The following is a 19426-nucleotide window of genomic DNA, read 5'->3' as shown; positions in this document are numbered from 1 at the left end:
CGCAGGCAGAGAGAGCAGCGAGTGCAGAGCACCATGAGCATGGAAGCGGTATAGTTGGAGCCCACTGAGACAGGACTCACTGGAAGGATCTGAACCATGAAGAACATTGCTTGCCTTACAGTAGATCTAGCAGGGACTGGAGCGATCGTAGCAACATCCGAGAAGTGACCGTTCGTATTTCTCCCAACTACAGAATCATTTTGATGTCACTAATTGTTCACATCACAGTCTTCCTTAACCCACCTGGCCATTGCTCTTGTCCCAACCTTCCTTCCTACCTGCCAACACAGGAAGCTCTTGCAATGAGCTACCCACTGTCCCGGTTTTCTAGTGCTTGAACTTGGCCTCTGTAGCTAGTTCTGAAAGACAGAATCCAGCCATCTAAAAGATAAGAAAACATGCGTGTTTCACGGCCTCCCTCCTCACTTGTCCACATGGCCCCATCTACGCCAGGTTCTCCCCAGCCTTCAGGTAGCCTCACTCTGGCCCTTTTACATGGAGAAGAGGCTGTTACAGAGCGGATTCCGCTGACACCTCTCCCCAGCCTCTTCTGCTATCAGGTGTGAAGGCCCCTTGCTGTCAAAGTGGATTACTTCCATTTCCTGGCCCTCCCCTGAACTGGCTTTTCTGAGACCTCTCTCCACTACCTAGCATTCCCTCTGCTTCCCAGAATTCTCAGCTATAAGTATATATATATAATTTATGTGTAAGGGTGTTTTGCCTGCATGTATATCTGTGAACCATGTGTATGCCATGTGTTGTAGGCCAAAAGAGAGTATCATATCCTCTGGAACTAGAGCCACAGATGGCTCTGAGCCACCATGGATGCTGGTGAACCTGCGTCTCCTAGGCAACCAGTTCTCTTAGCTCCTAAGGCCTCTTTCTAGCTAGCCACACTTTTTGAAAGTGACCCAGCTTCTGCTTCCACTGTTACAGTTAAAGTGTCCCCCAGACTGTGAGTCACCTCCTCCAGTGCTTCCCTCCATGAGGGACATCCCAGCTGCATGTCAGACTCTGCAGCCAAGCTAAGGACCTAGATAGGAGTTCTGTTCTTACTTGTCTCCATGCCCATCCCCTAGTCTGTCATGGGCTCCAGGGAGTGGCTTCCCCAGGCCAGGAGCCAGAAATGTTCCTGAGTCCTGCCACAGATGTCTCCAGCATCCATCCCCACTTCTTCATCCCTGTGTTCCTACAACACTGCACTCTTCAGTTTGGTAACTCAGCAAGGTCACTTGTCCCTTTACCTACAGCCTCTGCTCATTGCCCCTCAGGTCTGACCACCATACCGTCCTAAGGAAACTGGGTATAACTTGTTATCTTAGCTCCTCCCCTCCCCGAGTCCCCCCCCCCCACCATATCGTTGTTCTCAGCCCTCTATCCAGCCTCGGGTGTTCTGTGCCTGCTTCCCCTGCCCCACCTCCAGTAGTCCCCACCCTCCTAACCTTAACCTTCAGTGGTTTTCAGTCATCACAGTCTCTAGATATACCATGTGTTTTCCTGCCTCCCTTTGCCCCTGCTTTGGCCTCTGCCTAAAATGGCTTTCCTGCCTGGCTCACCTGAATTCCTCAGCTTTCAAATTTAGCTTCCGCAGGGAGGTGGTGGCACACGCCTTTAATCCCAGCACTCCGGAGGCAGAGGCAGGCAGATTTCTAAGTTCGAGGCCAGCCTGGTCTACAAAGTGAGTGCCAGGACAGCCAGGGCTACACAGAGAAACCCTGTCTTAAAAAAAAAAAAAAAAAGCTTCCAATGGCCTCCAGGAAGCCTCCTCCCATCTGCTGGTCACTCCCTCCGTTCTAGATACCGTCAGGCTCTGTGATTGCAGGGGTAAGCTGATCATTTCACACATTGCACTCTTTATGACTGTCTCCTGCTTTATCGGAGTCTCCTATAGGCTCTGATGCCAAGAGTTGTGGCTGGTCACTCTCCACAAGATGTGCTGGGTTGAGTGACCCATTTCTTCTCTGGTTTTCTCCAGCCCGTCCTCTCTCATCAGCCACACTGCTCTATCGTGGATTGAGCTGGGACCCTGCAAGAGCTCCTGACCTGGCCTGCTGCCCCTCTCTGTTCCCTTAAGCCATCTCTCATGCTACAGCCACAGTAACATCTCTAGCTAACACTTGGTTCCCCCTCTCCTATAGTTCAAGACTTAGTCTTCCCAACAACATCTTCCCTTCTGTTTCCTCCACATTTGCCTCTCCCTCTTCACCTCTCAACACCTGCACTGCCTGCACTGCCTCGGCCACACCAGGCATCTCGAGGTTCTATGAGCACCATGTCATGTCCCACGAGTAGCCTTCCTGGACATGACTTTCCTGTCTTCAGCATCTCTTGCTTTTGTGCTCAGTGTTCCTTGTACCTCTTGATTATACTCTAACCACTCCTAGCACAGCATGCTTCCTACCGCATTACAGCTGCCTGCTTGATTGTTCTGTTGCTCCTTCTCTGGACTCTAAGAACACAATTCCTTCATGAGTACCAAGAAGCCTTGTCCTTGAGAGGGCTCACTCCCAAGCTGCCAGAGTTCTAGAAACTGCAGGGACCCACAGCACACATGTACGTGTGACAGTCACATACCCACCTTCCAGTGCAGAACAGGACTGGGTATTGGAAGGAAATATGAACTAAGGAAACTGGGTATATCTGCCAGTCCCAGTGTATGCTAATATAAGGCCCCAAGAATTCTGGGATGTCTATATTTGAATCGATCTATTATAAATAAAGGTATGATTTGCCAAGACAGGAGGATTTATTCCTTTGATTTATAACTTTGGAAGATTACGGCAGGAGCCAGGGTGAGGGCTCACTGGTCAGAGCTTTTGCTGTGAAAGCTTGAGAACCCAAGTTTAAAATCCAGCACCTTTGTGAAAAGCTGGGGGTGGCTGCACACATGGCTGTAACCCTATTGCTATAGAGAGTGGAGACGGGAGGATTACTGGGGCCTGCTGCTTCCAGCCTAGTTCCAGCTCCAGTGAGGCCCAGTGTCACGAGAACAAAACAGAGAGTAACAGAACAGGATCCCTGCCACCCTCCCCTGGCACTGGCATATGTGCACCCCTCCTCCAGCGCACATAGACTAAAACAGATGCAGTGCTAACTTCCATTGCACTCTTGCCCTAGGTGTGCAAATACCAAGGACAGACCCAGCCATGAGCATATACCTTGCTTGCTCATCACTTCTTGGGCTTGCCCTTGTACCTGGTGCACAACGATCAGTCAATGGTTTTAATCAATGAATGGCAATGTTTTCCTTATTTTCATGATTATGGAAACTTGCCTGGAGAGATGGCTCAGTGAGAAAGAGCACTTGTTGCTTGCTCTTACAGAGGAACCAATGGATGACCTACACCACTTGTCACTCCAGCTCCAGGGGTCCAACACCCTTCTTAGTTAGGGTTACTATTGCTGTGATGAAACACCATGACCAAAAACAACTTGGGGAGAAAAGAGTCTTTATGCTTACAGTTTCATATAACGGTTTATCATCAAAAGCAGTGAGGACGGAAACTCACATAGGACATGAACCTGGAGGCAGGAGCTGATGCAGGAGCCATCGAGGAGTGCTGCTTACTGGCTTGCTCCCATGGCTTGCTAAGCCTCCTTTCTTATAGAACTCAGGACTACCAGCCCCTGGGTGACACCATCATAATGATCTGGGGCCTCCCTCATCAATCACTAATTAAGAAAATACCCTACAGGCTTGCCTACAGCCCAATCTTATGGAGGCATTTTATCAATTCAGGTCATCACCTTTCACAGGACTTTAGCTTGTGTCAAGTTGCCATAAAACTATCCAGCATAACTCTCTTCTGCCCTCCAAGGCCACCTGCAGTCCCATGAACACACACACACACACAAATGCGTGCGTCTAATACAAATATAAAGTAAATCTTTAAAAAGTAAAAATTGTTATGTTTTTTTAAATTTATTTATTTTATTTTTATATGAATACACTGTAGGTGTCTTCAGACACACCAGAAGAGGGCATTTGGATCCCATTACAGATGCTTGTGAGCCACGATGTCCTTGCTGGGAATTGAACTCAGGACCTCTAGAAGAGCAGTCAAAACTCTTAACCAATGAGTCATCTCTCCAACCCCAAATTGCTACGTTTTAAAAGTTTTTGAAATTTTAATTGAAACAATATATCCTGGAAGGTATCTAGTTGCCCCAAAGATACTTTTTGTGTATGTGGTTTGGGTAGCAAAAATAATTTAGAGAGCTAGCAAAAGGGACTCTAAATATGATGTAGTATTTTACATTTTATATAGTGACTTACAGTTTGCAAAGTAATCTGTCTCATTTAACATGTAAGGAAATTTCAGGCTGGAGAGATGGCTCAGCGGGTAAGAGCACTGAATGCTCTCCCAGAGGTCCTGAGTTCAATTCCCAGCAACCACATGGTGGCTCACAGCCATCTGCAAATGTATATATCTGATGCCCTCTTCTGGTGTGTCTGAAGACACCTACAGTGTACTTACATATAATAAATAAATAAATCCTTTTTTTAAAAATGTAAGGAAATTGCATTCCAGAGAGGGTAAGCTGACAGACTGCGTTCTCATGAGAGGCACCCCTCATGGGTCTCAGTCATCAGCAAGGCAGAGGCAGCATTTGCATCCCATTTTCCCACAGCCAAATGCATTGTACAAGTAATGCTTTCTCTTCTTTCAGTGCTTTCCCACATAATGGCCAGAACACAGGCCTCTCACCGTTCCTGGGCACCCTGAACACCGGAGGGTCGTTACCAGATCTAACCAACCTCCACTACTCAGCACCCCTGCCAGCCTCCCTGGACACCAGCGACCACCTCTTTGGTAGCATGAGTGTGGGGAACAGCGTGGGCAACCTTCCAGCTGCCATGACTCACCTGGGGATAAGAACCTCCTCTGGTGAGTAAGGGCCTCAGCTGTGTCCCCTGCTGTGTGTGTTTGGTGCACCACTGAATGAGAGCCACCACATCCTTGTACTGGCTGGCTTCTGCTCTAGGGGCCCCATTTCTGCTTGTTTGATAAGCTCTGGAGCAGCTCTGTCGCGCCTCCTTCTTCACTGTCGTCACGAGCCCATGTGTGCAGAGAACTTGGGGAGGAACGTTTGGGAGTGGAGAAATAGGTGCCACCCCAGAGCGACGTGCAGTTCGTATCAGCATATGGTGATCTCTGATCATTTCATCCTTCCTGAGCTCTCCCCAGTTCCCCACTGGACTTCAAAAGGACAGTATCTTAAATTTTAGAAAATGTACAGTGGGTATGATGGAAATATTTATACTTAACATGTAGATGAAGTAGAAATCTACAAAAGTTCAAAACTATTCAGGTGTTCAGAAGTGCTTAGGGATGTGGTACTGTCTGTAGTCAGGTTCCTTGTAATATGATGTAGTGTTACTGTGCAGGCTTGATTGTCCCCAGCCCAGACCCTGTGTTTCCGGAAAGATGACTTGAGGTTGAGCCAACGCTCCTCTTGTCAGCACCCAGAGCAGGTGGTACCCCATCCTCCATCCACCCCAGTTCATGGTGCCTGCCAGAGATGGTGCTGAGGAAAGTTCCATCTAGAAAGGCCCCTCAGTGGCCGGACGTCAGTGGGGGAAGTGGTTGCTGGTTTCCACTCTGTTTCACTGAGGCTCACCAGGCAGAGCAGAGCCTGCCCACCTGGGAATGGCCCCACAGGGTTCCCTGCCTTGGCTGCAGTGGGGCTGCAGTGGGGCTGCAGTGGGGCCGTGGGCTCCTGCTGAGCAGCATGGCTTCAGCTCTGCACAGCTGGTTGCAGAGCCCACTCTTACTTTTATTTCAGGAGGGCATTTCTTGAAGGAGGTGCCGTTTAATAATAAACTGTCTTGTATCTCTTAAGGTGAGTTCTGATACTTTAGAAATCAAGTCATGTGTGTGCAAATTCACTGTCAAGAGTGAGTTCTGAAGCCACATGGCACTGTCTTTGATACAAGATATTTCAGAGTGTTCCGAGGGGCCTGGGTTGCACTTTAAGAAGACATCGGTCTCATGATTCTGAGTTTCTTTGATTTATTTCACAACAGAAACTCAAACCCATTAAGAGTTCTAGATTCAGAATTACCCTTTTAGATGAATTCTCTCTCAGTGAACAGTGATACCCAGCGTCACTGAAACAAAACACCATCGCCATAGCTCCCTCGGACCTTGAAGAAGCTGGCACTGTAGGCTTTGTTTCTAGCTGAGAACCTCGTGTTCAGTCATTGACAGTTACCCTCTTCCACACACATCATTTTATGTAGAACACCACTTAGCTTTATAGTGTCTCCACCTTAAAAAATGTATGGTACAGAGGCTACAGAGATGGCCCATTGGTTAACCCTTGCCTCTCCTTGCAGAGGACCCAGGTTCAGGTCTCAGCACCTACACGATGGCTCAGTATTCCCTGTAACTCCAGTCCCAGGAGATCTGTTGCCCTCTGTTGGCTTCTGTTAGCACCGGGCATATATGCAGTGCACATGCATACATGTAGGCAGGCACTCATACACATAAAATAAAATTATGTATATATCATAAAAATATAGAAAGCTATGGCAGGTCCATCACAAATTTCCTGCCAGCCTAAGTGTCTCTTCTTCCCTCCCCTCCCCTCCCCTCCCCTCCCCTCCCCTCCCCTCCCCTCCCCTCCCCTCCCCTCCCCTCCCCTCCGTTCCCCTCCGTTCCCCTTCCCTTTTTCTTTTCTTAAGCCTGGAATACATGCTTTTGAAATATATTTAGACTTTCTTTTTGAATGAGACTTCTTTTATAATTGAATTCAGATCTCTAGCTCTCCTTACAGTTTAAGCTACCGACATCTCACCTTTTCTTAGACTAGCTGTTGTTGCTGCTGTTGCTGTTGCTGTTGCTGTTGTTGTTATTGCTATTGTTGTTGTTTTGTTTGTGGTTCAAGAGATTGAGCCCAGGACCTTAGGAATTCTAAGCAAGTTCTCAGCCACTGAGCTATCTATCCTGACCCCACAGACAATTTTTTAAAAAAATCAACACTAACACACATTTCTGCTTCTTAACTTTTAGCACAGAGCAGTGGACTGAACTAACTGCGGGTGTGACCTGTCAAAGCAGCAGCAGCAGCTATCTTGTTCACTAAGAGGTGCTGTTTGTGGGTGGCTTGAGCCAAGCACCAAGGATCCAGCAGGGCACAGGACAGGGTCTCTAGCTTCCTGGACTATGGAGACACCACTGCAGATGGTCTTGCTAATACTAAGATTCATCCCCCTTCACCTCAGAGAAACAAGAGACTAGCAGAAATGTCCTTCCCCCTGAGTTGGGAAACACTTTTAACAGTTTATAAGGAAGCCAAAATCAAAGAGTGGACTTTAAGGCTGAGAGGTCTAGGGGAAGTATGTTCTCCGACGTTCATAGAGGATCCAGATGCTCATAGAGGCTCTGAGTAGGCTGTTGTCCAGCCTGAGGTTCTGTTCCCTGAGGTGAGCCTGAGCTCACTCCACCCAAGCCTCCCCAGGGACGGTTGTGTCAATCTTCTTCCGCTTTGGGCACACAGATTCTTTTCTCATTCAAGCTGGCTGCTTGGCGGCAGCTCTCTAAATATGGTTTCTTTTCCTTGTCACTGGTCCACCTGAGACATTTTCAGTAAGAGAGCTGCCCAGAAGCTCTCGCACATAGAGAGTGACTGTGCAGCTAGTAGGAACTTTGCTTGACTTTTTGGAAAACCAAAGCTTTGATCCAAAGTCACCAAAAGATCCTTGTGACTCCGTTATCTTTCAGGTCTCCAAAGTTCTCGAAGTAACCCTTCCATCCAAGCCACACTCAGTAAGATGGCACTCTCCTCGTCCCTCAAGTGCCACCCGCAGCCGTCTGTGGCCAACGCCTCTGCTCTGCACCCCTCCCTCCGGCTCTTCTCCCTTAGCAACCCGTCTCTTTCCACCACAAACCTGAGTGGCCCCTCTCGGCGCAGGCAGCCTCCAGTCAGCCCTCTCACGCTCTCTCCTGGCCCTGAAGCACATCAAGGCTTCAGCAGACAGCTCTCTGCGACCAGCCCACTGAACCCGTATCCTGCCTCCCAGGTGAGAAAGATGCTTCTGCAGTATCTCCAGTCAGCAGGCTGGGCAGTCGACGACCTAACTTCTCTGGGCTGGTCAGGATCTGGTCAGCGTTGTCACACTGCGCATCCCTGAGATGCATGCAGTCCCTTGCAAGTGCATGCTTCTCTTTTTCCCAGAATAAGAGAGAAGGGGTGTGCATTTCTGATTTTATAATAGCAGGTTTGTGATGTTTATGCCTGAAGTGAATATTAAACTATTTTTAGTCATTAACTCATAAACTTGGGCCTGGGGAAAGGGCTGGGGTTTACAGAATGAAAGGCAGTTCAGGCTAAAGTTGCAAACTTTATTTAAAAAAAAAAATCAATCACTAACCTAATAACTACAGCAAATCACAGAGAAAAACCCCCAAGACACTTGGTGCTCTGACACTTCAATAGTGGATTAACCTCTTCCCTCAGTCCACTAGATACGTGAAAACCAGTACTCTTATTATATAAAAGCCTAGCTGTAATGAGGCTGACAGCTCTCCAGAAGGAGTCTGCTTAGAAAGAGGCACATCTGGAAGCCTCAGCCCATTGTGGACGTGGAGGGATGTGACATTGGGCTCGCTGGCTTTGTTTTTATTCTAAACTCTCAGGGTGGGGCCTTCTTGTCATAACAACTGGTAAATATATTTTTGACCCATTTGCCATACACTAGATCCATTATAACTTCAGTAACTAGTCCCTGCTTCGTGTAAATGAGTAATGGTTTACCAAAAGGACTTGTTAGAACACAAGGGAAGAAGTCTAGATGATCTGGTTAGTCATCACTCTACTAGTTACTGGCCAAGGGATTTCTTCTGGAGAAGATGAGAGGGCATTTAGTAAGTTTTAAATTTTTTTGCTTTTAAAAATTATTGGATTTGTTTTAGTTTTTCTTTGTAAGATTATTTCATGAGCTACAAAAGTATTCTTGCTTTCTAGATACATTTTAAAGTGGAGAACATTAGCTCTCTAATATTATTACTTGTTTAATGTTTAAGTTTAGAAACTGCACATGGTTTCAAATGGCAAATGGTTCTGAAGGGTGTGTTTTGAAATAATAGTTGTCTCCCCTAACCCATTAACCACATTTTTCACTGCCTGGAGTTGGCCATTTCCAACCATTTAGCTAATCTCTTTGGTATAAACATGTTATTTCATGCTTATTTTGTTTTGGATTTTTGCTGATCCACATTGGCTAATGACATCCTGCCATCCAAGATTGGGCTTCAGTTTTCTTTCAGCATTCCCAAGCTCCCACCCCCCATACCTTGCTCAGTCTGCTCATATTGTCATTTCAGTGAGAACAATATGTGGGTGTTTGTGTCCCTGTGGCTGCAGTGATGTGGTCGGACTCTTGACCCCACAGCACAGCACAGGAGGAAATTACAAAGTGAGCATTTGGTTTGCTCCAGATGTTAATGCACGCTCCTTTGAGTTGGTCAGCTGGTTGAGCTAGCTGAGCACCTCTAGTTCAGGCCCAGACTCTTGGCATTGGAGCAAGCTTAACCCGTGTCAAACAGATCCTCTGTGAGCCTTGGGGTGCAGTACAGGTGCCTTGGCATGACTGTAAACTGCTTTTATTCCACCTTCCATTTAGTAACTAGCTGAGCTAGAGAGGGGACTCCACCGAGGCCTTCCCATCAGGTGTCCATCGACTTACTCCAGGGGTCGGCCTCCGACTGAGTGACGTCTCCTCCCTCTCTGGAGGCTTCTGGATGTTCTCTCTTGTCTCCAGCATGTGAGACTTGGAGATAATGGGCCTTGGGATGAGTCTGGAGGGTTTCTTCCCGCTGCTCTCACTGTGCCCTCTCATTTCTCCTCTGCCTGTCTGTCTGTCTGTCTGATGTGTGGGACCTGGCGCAACACACAGATCAGAGGACAACTTTTGGGAGTTGATTCTTTCCCTTGACCATGTGACTCTGGGCAGTCACTCCAGGGTTGTGAGGGTTGGTGACACTCTAGGGTTGGTCACTCCAGGGTTGTGAGGGTTGGCAACAGGCTTTCCCTGCTGAGCCATCTTGCTGGACCCTCTTTTTTGTCTTTCTGGAAGATTTTTGCACTATTTTTCAAAAGTTCTTTTCTTGTTTTGTTAATGTTCACCATGCCTCTGCTTTCTGGGCCAGCATCAAGGAGGGAGGCTGGTTGCCCTCACAGAAACTCTGACCAGACCTTCAGGGGTTGATTTCAACCATTGCTCATCCTGGTCCTGCCCCTCACACCTAGAGTTAAGTAGGTACTCAGTCACGTGACTTGTGACTCCGGTTACCTCTGGCCTTCCTTGTTGGTGGCCTTCTTTGTTTCTGCTGTTTTACAGATGTGGCGCCATCTTTTTTTCCTCCCATGGTCTTCTCTCATTAGTGTTGGTCATGATTTTGGTTTTGTCTGGTAGTGTTCACTGCTGTTAGCGTTTTGTTAGTGTCTTGTTTTAGTATAGGATGGTTGCGCCAGCTACCTTTTCCAGTCTTCTGTCTCTCACCAGCCGTCGTGACTTTAGAAATAAAACATTATTTGCGCTGAGAAAGCAGAGGAAATTGGCTGTATTCTTGTTTGATTCAACAATAGAAATGATGCTGATAGGAAATGCTTTCCGGGGCACGAGGTGGAGATGTGCTATGAAGGGCTTCTCTAGGCATCACGGGGAGAGCCCAGCTTCTCCTCTCACCAGGCCTTCCTAACCCTGAATCTTAATTCTTGGAAGCTAACAGGTCATGTGGTTTGTTCCACAGATGGTGACCTCAGAGCAGAGCCCACTTTCCTTCCTGCCCACAGACGCTCAAGCCCAAGTGTCCCCACCACCCCCTTACCCCACACCCCAGGAGCTGCCTCAGCCACTCCTACAGCAGCCCCATGCCCAGGAGCCCCCAACTCAGCAGCCCCAGGCAGCCCCCTCCCTGCCACAGTCAGACTTCCAGCTCCTCACTGCCCAGGTAAGCCACTGGGAGCGTGGGGGTGGGGCTTATTTCAGTCTGAACTCCAGCTCTAAACCATTACCTCCTTACTTCCCAAAGGGCTCAGCTTTGACCAGCTTCTTCCCGGATGTGCGCTTTGACCAACAGCCCATGAGGCCCAGCCCTGCCTTTCCTCAGCAGGTAAGTGGCCGCTGCTGTCCCATCTCCTTTATGTATAAAAGGCACCCCTCCTCTCTTTCAGTTGTGTTCTGCAGCCCGGAGGGAGCGCCTTGCATCTTCCCTCCCTCAGTACTGATGTGGCGCCCCATGCCAATGCCTTGTGCAGGGTCAGGTCTCAGTAGAGGGTCTGTTTGAACAGTGAGTGGTGGATTTTCATAGCACTCTAGTCATAGAGTTAGACAGTTTAGTCAATAGAGCCCAAAGACTAAAGTTCCAGCCCCAAAACCTGCATTTAAAAAAAGAAGTAGGTGTCAGATCAGGTGTATCAATGCACACCTTTAATCCCAGCACTTGGGACATAAAGACAGATAGATTTCTGTGAGTTTATGGCCAGTTTGGGTACCAGTTCCAGACTAACCAGGGATACATAATAAGACCCCTTTCAAAAATGGGGAGGGGTGACAGGGGAGATGGCTCAACAGATATGAACACTGGCTGTTCTTCCAAAGGACCCAGTTGTGGTTCCCAGCACCCACATGACAGCTTACAACCTCCGGGAACTCCAGTTCCAGAGGATCTGACACCCTCTTTTGGCCTTCTCAGACACTGGGCATACGCATATGGTGTACATACATATATGTAGGAAAACACTTATGCACATAAAAATAAACCTTTTAAAAACAAAAGATAAAAGAAAGAAATTCCTGATGTGGTTGTGCAATACCCATAACCCTATCACTGGGAAGCCAAGGACAGACGGTCCCTAGGGCTTCCTGGCCCGCTAGCCAGGCCTAGTTGGTAAATTCTAGGCCAATGAGAGACCCTGCCTTAAGTTTAAATGGTAGATAGCATCTGAGGAATAACACCCAAGGTTGCCTTCTGGACTCTAGAACACACACAGTACATGCACACACACACACACACACACACACACACACACACTCACACACACACTGATGTATATATGCACATCCATTCACAGTGACCATAGCAGCTAGCTTATCAGTCTCCTATGTTGGGACTCTGAAGGACGAGGAGACATACCTGGCCCCTGGAGCAGAGTTAGAAAGCAGTGTAGCCTTGTGCCAGCAAGCCTGGTGCTGCACCCAGCTCAGGCCGTGGCTCTCTAAGAGAGCTGAGCCCAGGACCAGGGTAGGGGAAGTTCCCATCACAGTGTTTTCAGTCAGTCACCTTCTTTTGCTTTTATATTTTTACACCTCGAGATTTTAGTGTTTGGTAAGGATAGTCAGGCTCTAGAATGAATTAAAAAGCGAAGGAAGGACAGGCCCAGCTCCAGAACGTAATAACAGAAAATAGTAAAACAGATAAAGATGCTGGTGCCAAGTGGGCTCTGGCAGGGCCTTGTGGCGAGAGCAGGTAGTTCTCACCTCTCTGCCATTCCCTTCTGTTATTTTTGTAATTTGTGGTACTGGGTGGCAGACCCAGGGTCTAACACGTGCCAGGTAAGCACTCTACCCCTGAGCTACCCGCAGCCCTACCTCGCTGTTTCATAAAGATGTAGCCCTAGCAAGCTAGGCGAAGATCAGCACTCTCCTCAAAAGTGTCAGAGACATTTTTGAGGAGACATTTTTTTAATGGTTTTAAAAATTAGTTTCAGCATAGATTCCTCAATGAGACCCCAGTTGTAAGCTGCCCTCACATACCTTGTCCTAGAGAGACAAGGATGGCGGGAAGGGAAGGGAAGGCGTTCTCTCTCTCTTATCCCCAGAGCCAGAGAGCCTACTGTTTCCTTGACCACAGAGGGACCTCTGAGGGGCTCGCACAGGCCTTGGTGAGGCTGAGGAGCGGGGATATCTGAGACTCAGAGTCTGAACTGTGCCCACTGTGTCTCTTGGGGCTGTGTAGCAGGCAGAGTATAGGCAGAGAAAAGTCACCCAGTGTGGTCCTCACAGACCCACCTGAGTACCAGGGGATGTTGTGCCTATGATAGCGCACCGCAGAGCCCTCCAGGATCCTAGATGGGACTGTGGGACAGTAGGGACAGTCTGCCCTTGCTCACACACCTCAGAGACAGAGCCCCTTGACCACAATGTGGCTTTCGATGCTTCCAGGTGCCTTTGGTACAGCAGAGCCACCGAGAACCACAGGACTCATTCCACTTGAGACCAAACCCATATTCCAGCTGTGGCAGCTTCCCAGGCACCATCCTGACAGGTGAGCATGGGCCCCGCCCCAGCTTCATTGCTGGTCTCCTCTCTGTGTGTTTACCGCTGTGCGGCAGGTTAAATCACGCAGCATTAGGTAAATGAAACCCCCGGGTGATTAAAAACCATTGTGGGGAGACCTACAAAACGTCAAAGAGTTAGCTGGGCATGGCAGTACACATCTGTCATTCGAGCACTTGGGAAGCTGAGATAGGAGGGACCCTTGAGGTTGAGGCCAGCCTAGGCTACATACAGAGTGAGGCCCTATCTAAGAAAAAAGGTTGATCCAGGGGTAAGAGCCATGGGTCTGGGAGTGGTCAGTAGCTGGGTGCTCACTGTCCTGTCTGGGCATGTTGGGGACTGTCACTCTTTAAAAGCCTTGGTCCTCCTGTCTCCAAATTTCCTCTCTGCTCCTTTCAGAAGATACAAACAGCAACCTGTTCAAAGGCCTTAGCGGGGGGCTGTCGGGCATGCCAGAGGTCAGCCTGGACATGGACACCCCGTTCCCTCTGGAAGAGGAGCTGCAGATCGAACCCTTGAGCCTCGATGGACTCAACATGCTAAGTGACTCCAGCATGGGCCTGCTGGACCCCTCTGTGGAGGAGACGTTTCGAGCTGACCGGCTATGAGCACAGTGCAGTGGAACTGGGGAACTGAAATGGCCAGAGAAAGCTGGGGTGGAGCCAGCAAACACCCTGCCGGTGGTCACAGCCAGCAAACACCCTGACAGTGGTCACAGCCAGCAAACACCTTGACGGTGGTTACAGCATAGAGGGAGCCGCTGCCCCGGGCTCTCCACTGAGCTCAGCCAAGGCTTTGCTAGACACAGCTGCACTCTTCGGCCCATGGCACCAGTTGTACTGCTGCAGGCCAGCTGCTTTGGAGCTTCCGGTGACCAGGAAGCTGACCATGTCACCCTTAATTCTCTTTATTGGCCATCCAGTCAGTCAGTGTGTAAATGTAGAAAATGCTGTGTAACACGTCAGTGCTCCAAACCTCAGATTCCCATCAGCACTGAAGATGGAACGCTATAGGAGGCAGTTGGGGGCCTCGGGCCCGTGTAGTTGGCTCAGTGTCACACAACGGTACCAGAGCACCATGATGCCTTTCTGTCTGACCGCCAAGGCCAGGCAGCCCTCCAGCTGGCGGGTATTCTGGGCCCAGCCATCACTCTGTCCAATGGCTCACTTAAAATGAAGAAGCTTACCCAGCCGTCCCAGGGCAGGCTTAAGTTAGGCAAACTGAAGGCAGTTTGCTTCCTCCCGGTTTATGATCTCTTTGCTGCTGCTTCCTGTATGCGCACCTTTCCCTCACAGACAGGAGGAGAGGGAGACCTGTTTGCTCACTGAAAAAAATGTCCTTGGAAACAGGATGAGCCTAAGGAGGACAGCGCTCCTAGGAGAATGGAGGAGGAAAGGGAGGCTACAGGTGTGTCACCTGCACAAGATGCCCTCCCTCTTAGGCCTGCCACCCTCCAGCCCACTGGAAGGAGCTGCTGGGACTCGTATTAGTGCAGGGCAGCTGAACTGCCCTTCTCCCCAGCTGCCCTGCAGACCTCAAGTTTAATGCAATGCCCACTAGACTGTAAGCTCCCAGAGGGCAGGAACTGTGCCTTGTTCTGTATTGACCCCTAGTGCCCACCAAGTGCCTGGTAGGAGTGCATGTACCCAGGATGGAGGAGAGAGGGACTGTGCCTCGTGGTGGGGCGGTCTAACCTGCAGCTCTCTCTGTCCCCTGCCTTAGCTCAGAGCTTCACCTTTCAGACTCACTTGAGTGTGCCTTAACACTAGGTGACCAGACCTGCCACTAGGCTCAGCGCCACTCCTCCTAGGGAATATGTCCCTCAGCAGCTAGGTGGACATCATCCAGTGCATCCAGCATGGCTGATCACACCAAGCCCCAGGAGTGTGGGGCACCTGGCATCCAGACTGGGCCCCCACAGCAAATTCTTCCTCTCGGACCTTTTCCTTTTTTTTTTTTTCTAAATTGCTTAAAATAGAGGTGCAAACTTTGAGGTTAAGAAATAAGGCCTGGCTGGGCGTGGTGGCACCCGCCTTTAATCCCAGCACTTGGGAGACAGAGGCAGTATGATTTCTGAGTTTGAGGCCAGCCTGGTCTGCAGAGTGAGTTCCAGGATAGCCAGGGCTACACAGAGAAACCCTGTCTCGAAAAAACAAAACAAAACAAAACAAACAAAAAAGAAAGAAAGAAGGCCTGGTTCATGGGACTCTTTTATTCATTAACGCCTTCTCACACAGTAAGTAATCTGAGCAGATTCTACCAGCACCTGCCTCCTAGCCCCACATGAGGAAAGTGATGTCCACCCAGCACAAGGGAGGAGCCGGGGTGGGTGAGGAGGGCCCTGGAGGAGAACTTTTGCCTGACGCCTGCTCCCCTTCCTGCGACATGGGCTGAAGCTGAGGCTCAGTGGCTGTCCCCACCCAGGAGAGCAAGGGTGGAGTAGAAGGAAGCTGACCCATCTGTGCCTGAGGCGAGGAAGCCTGGGAATCAGAGGCTGCTCCAGCTCCCCACACCGCGGCTCTTCAGACAGCCGGGTGGAGCTGTGCGGCCACGTGCCCCAGTCTCTGCTGTTTAATTGGAAACTAAATTAGAATCCTCTTCCCCTGACCATGCCACTGGCCTGGTCCTGAGATCCCAGAGCACCCGGGGTGACTTTAGTTAAAGTGGAAGCTTTTCACTCCTCTGAGCTGCCCAGCGCCCCAGCATACACACTCAAGCCAGCTCCCGTGTCCGTCTTCAGGCAGAGATCGATGCTGATGTAAAAGTTGAGAGGAAGGGGTTTCCAGCACAATCTGCTCTCTGCGTTGAGCCTGATCCGTGGGATCATCGTGTCGGTGACGCCCACACACCGGGGAAGAGGCAGGTGTGAGGTGACAGGGTCAGGAGGGGGAGGACCCTGAAGGAGAATCCCTGCTTGCACAGCTGCTGTCCTCTGGTGAAGGCGTAACGGGAGATCTCACCCCATACCCTACGCTGCCCTGTTCCTGAGGCTTTCTCCAGCCAATGGGAAAGCGCTGGCTGCAGGGGCGGGGGGGGGGGGGGGGGGGGAGTTGAAAAAAAAGAAAACCCAAAAACCAAAAGAGACAATGTAGCACTGAATTAAATCTGCCCATAGGCCTATCAGCCTGATCTTTTCATGTGTGTAGCTTTAAGCCACTAGAGAGCCTACCGGTCTACATGGTGTTGAGTACAGCAGGAGACTGCGTTGCCCTGCTGCAGTCGTGTGAGCCTGCACTCGATGCTGCCTTTGTGACTAGCCTGTCTTAGGCGGCAGCATTGAAGTGGCTACCGGCTTCCCCAGACCTCTCTTCAGTGTCTTCTCTCTGTCCCACCAGCTGCCCTTCCCCAGCACTGCAGGGTGGTGGGTTTTAGCACACGAGTGTGGGGAGAAGTGAGGATGAGCTCTCCTTTGCCCTGCTCCCTTCCCCCAAGTCTACTGTATATTCTCTGGGCCGAGAGGTCGTGTATTCATGCTCGTGCACATATCTGAAGACATTTCCTGTTGGGCTCTTCTGATTTATGCACAGATGGTTCCCAGTGTTCCCACTGCTCCAGAACGGGGCCATCCCAGCAGCTAGTCAGACTTCCGGCCAGTGTCCTAACTCCCGGCCTTTTGTTAAGCAATATTGAAAGATCGGACTTTGTATAAAGTAGCTTCCAAGTTTTATAATGCATCATTTTACATCTTTCATAATTAAAAGCAGCACAATATGGTTGTATCTGCTCTCGGTGTTTCTCTTCAGCCTTGGGGGCAACGAAGGGCTGGGTGGGCAGCTTCTCCAACCATCTCTGCCTCCTTGGCTGGCAGTCACTGATCTGCAACCATGGCTGAGTCCTGAGCCAGCCCTTCCTGAGCCTCCTCGTTATATATCAAAGGCGCACAGTCCTGTTAAAACTGGGTAACAAGGACAGGGCTCCCTGGATGGCTCAGTCTCCTGCCTCACCCTGGCAGTTGCCCCACCCCTTAACCCAGTTGTTCTGTCCCAGTCCAGCGCTGACACCTCTTCCCATGCCTCTCTTCAGAGGCATGCCCCCTCAGCCACACTGAGTGCTTGGATTAGGGGTGACTCCTGAAATCTCCCTCAGACATCCCACTTCTGACCAGCGTCTTCAGAGTCCACCTCAGCCCTGGTCTCTCAGCATGTGTGACCTCATCCAGGCCCTTCTCCCTGACTCCTGGCTTGGTCCCTGGGATTAGCAGCCTCCAGGAAGCCTGCAGACAGCTCTCTTTGCTCTGACTGCCCATACCTGGCCTTTTCTATTCAGAAACTCAGCCAGCCCACCTTGCCCACCAACCCGTCCTCTGCTCTCTCTGGGTCCCTCTGGAAACCTTGTGAAGCACTCTCTCCCCTCCAGCCACCCCCAGATCTTTTCCTCCTCTGTTCTCTGTCTCATCCCCCTCCCCTAAGCTTGTCCAAATCTCTCACTACCTTATTCCCCCTCCCCTATGGTGCATCGGTCTAACCTGGGTTCATCTTTCCTGTGTCATTACTCTGTTCTTCCTCCAAGAACTACCTGAGTTCCCACCCCAAGGCCCTCTACCTCAGCCTTTGCATCTGCCTCAGTCTCCTCCCTAAGACAGAAAGCAAGCCGCTTCTCCTCAAGTTCCCTCAGACTACAGGCTATCTCCTGCCTTCCCCAGAGCGCAGACCCATCACCTCCCACACCCAGCTGTGAACTCCCTTGGCCTGTGCACACTGAACACTTGGAGCCTTTCTCGGGTCCTGCCTTGTTAGTTCCTATCCTGCTGACCCTCCCCCAACCCAGAAGCCCTCCCTTGGACTACACCCTTTCCCTCAGGCCCACACACTCCCCTATAGTCCTTCATCATCTGCTTCCGCCAAGCGTGTACCCCTCACCCTCGGTCTCATCCACGTGCCACCCCACCTACCTTCTACTTACAAATCTGTGCGTGAGGACTGCACAGATGGCTCAGTGGTTATGAGTACCGATTGCTTTTTCAGAGGACCTGGGTTCAACTCCCAGCACCCACCTAGCAGCTCACACCTATCTGTAATTCTGGTTCCTGAGAATCTGGCACCCTCACATGTAGGCAAAACACCAAAGCACAGAAGAAGAATAAACCTTGTTAAAAGTGAAAAAATCTGTGGGTGAGAAACCATCCCTCAGTATTGGCCTTCCATGCCCACAGTTCTCAAGGGTTCAGGTGGGCGCGTGGCTGTTGCCCTTATGCCGAATCCCTGTGCCTGGCATAGAGTCGGAGCTCAGTCACTACCTCCCTGCTGCTAAGCTCTTTCTGTGGTCACAGTTGTCACCCCAGTGCTCCAGCTGCTGAGTAAGCCATTCTCTCCACACTCAATCCAGCCTGAGCCCCAGTGGGACACTCAGAAGCCCCCACTCTGGCTCCCTCCTCACCCCTGCTCACCCAGCAGCCCCGTCTACACTCAACAGAGTGGTGCTTTTTTTCCATATTTTCTGCTCATTCTTTGAGAATTTCATACATCTCTGCAGTGGATACTGGTTAAACAACACACCCCATGCCCCCTTCACCTCCTAGACCTCACCGCCACCTCCCTCCCCCCACACCAATTCATCCTTTTATAGCCCATGGGGTTCAGTGAGCACTGTCCTTAGCCACTGGGACACGGGCATCCTAAAGGATCACGTCCACTCAGAGGGACAGATTTTACTTCATCTTTCTGCACCTCTGAAATGAAACAAACACCTTCCATGTCATGATACTGGGTTGTGGGAAGTGAACTTGCACAATTCAAGAATTTAGAATTGTTCCTGGCACCAAGAATTCCATCAGCCGATGTCAGTTTTTTTAAGACCCTGGCTGGCCTGGAGTTCACAGGGATCCTCCTTTGCCTCTGACTCCAGCGCTGGAACTGAAGCCATGCCACACCTGGCAGTCAACATCATTTTTTACAACTATTTGTTACATGAATCTGTCCCTTTGAGGACAATATGTACTGATGCTTAGAGTACTGGGCTTGTACAACACTTGATTTGAAATGCCAAATATTAGCACTGGAGGGTTACTCTAAATGGGCTTCACTGTGCAGCTCTGGAAAGTAAGATTTGCAGTAAGATCTTGGGGCTGTGTCCCCATGTGAACACTAGATGGAGCTGAGGCTGTACGAGTGGTTCTAAGGACAGGGGAAACAACCAAAGAAA

General features: G+C 49.9%; 1 protein-coding gene across 3 annotated transcripts in view; it reads left to right on the top strand.

Annotated features, from left to right (window-relative positions):
- The window catches only part of Crtc3 (CREB regulated transcription coactivator 3), a 102322-nt gene extending 85313 nt beyond the window's left edge, over positions 1–17009 (top strand). For 2 of the 3 annotated variants that reach the window (XM_006541195.3, XM_030242981.1), the window contains 6 exons: positions 4672–4889; positions 7728–8026; positions 10758–10958; positions 11040–11120; positions 13172–13274; positions 13685–17009. In XM_006541195.3, the coding sequence (XP_006541258.1) occupies positions 4672–4889; positions 7728–8026; positions 10758–10958; positions 11040–11120; positions 13172–13274; positions 13685–13893 (1111 nt within the window). In that variant the 3' untranslated portion in view covers positions 13894–17009. The remainder of the gene's footprint in view (positions 1–4671; positions 4890–7727; positions 8027–10757; positions 10959–11039; positions 11121–13171; positions 13275–13684) is intronic. The other variant, NM_173863.2, reaches the window with a different exon arrangement.
- Positions 17010–19426: the final 2417 nt, after the last annotated feature.

The sequence above is a fragment of the Mus musculus genome, chromosome 7 (genome assembly GCF_000001635.26).
Source record: "Mus musculus strain C57BL/6J chromosome 7, GRCm38.p6 C57BL/6J".
NCBI lineage: Eukaryota > Metazoa > Chordata > Mammalia > Rodentia > Muridae > Mus > Mus musculus.
This window is presented reverse-complemented; position numbering and strand designations above follow the sequence as displayed.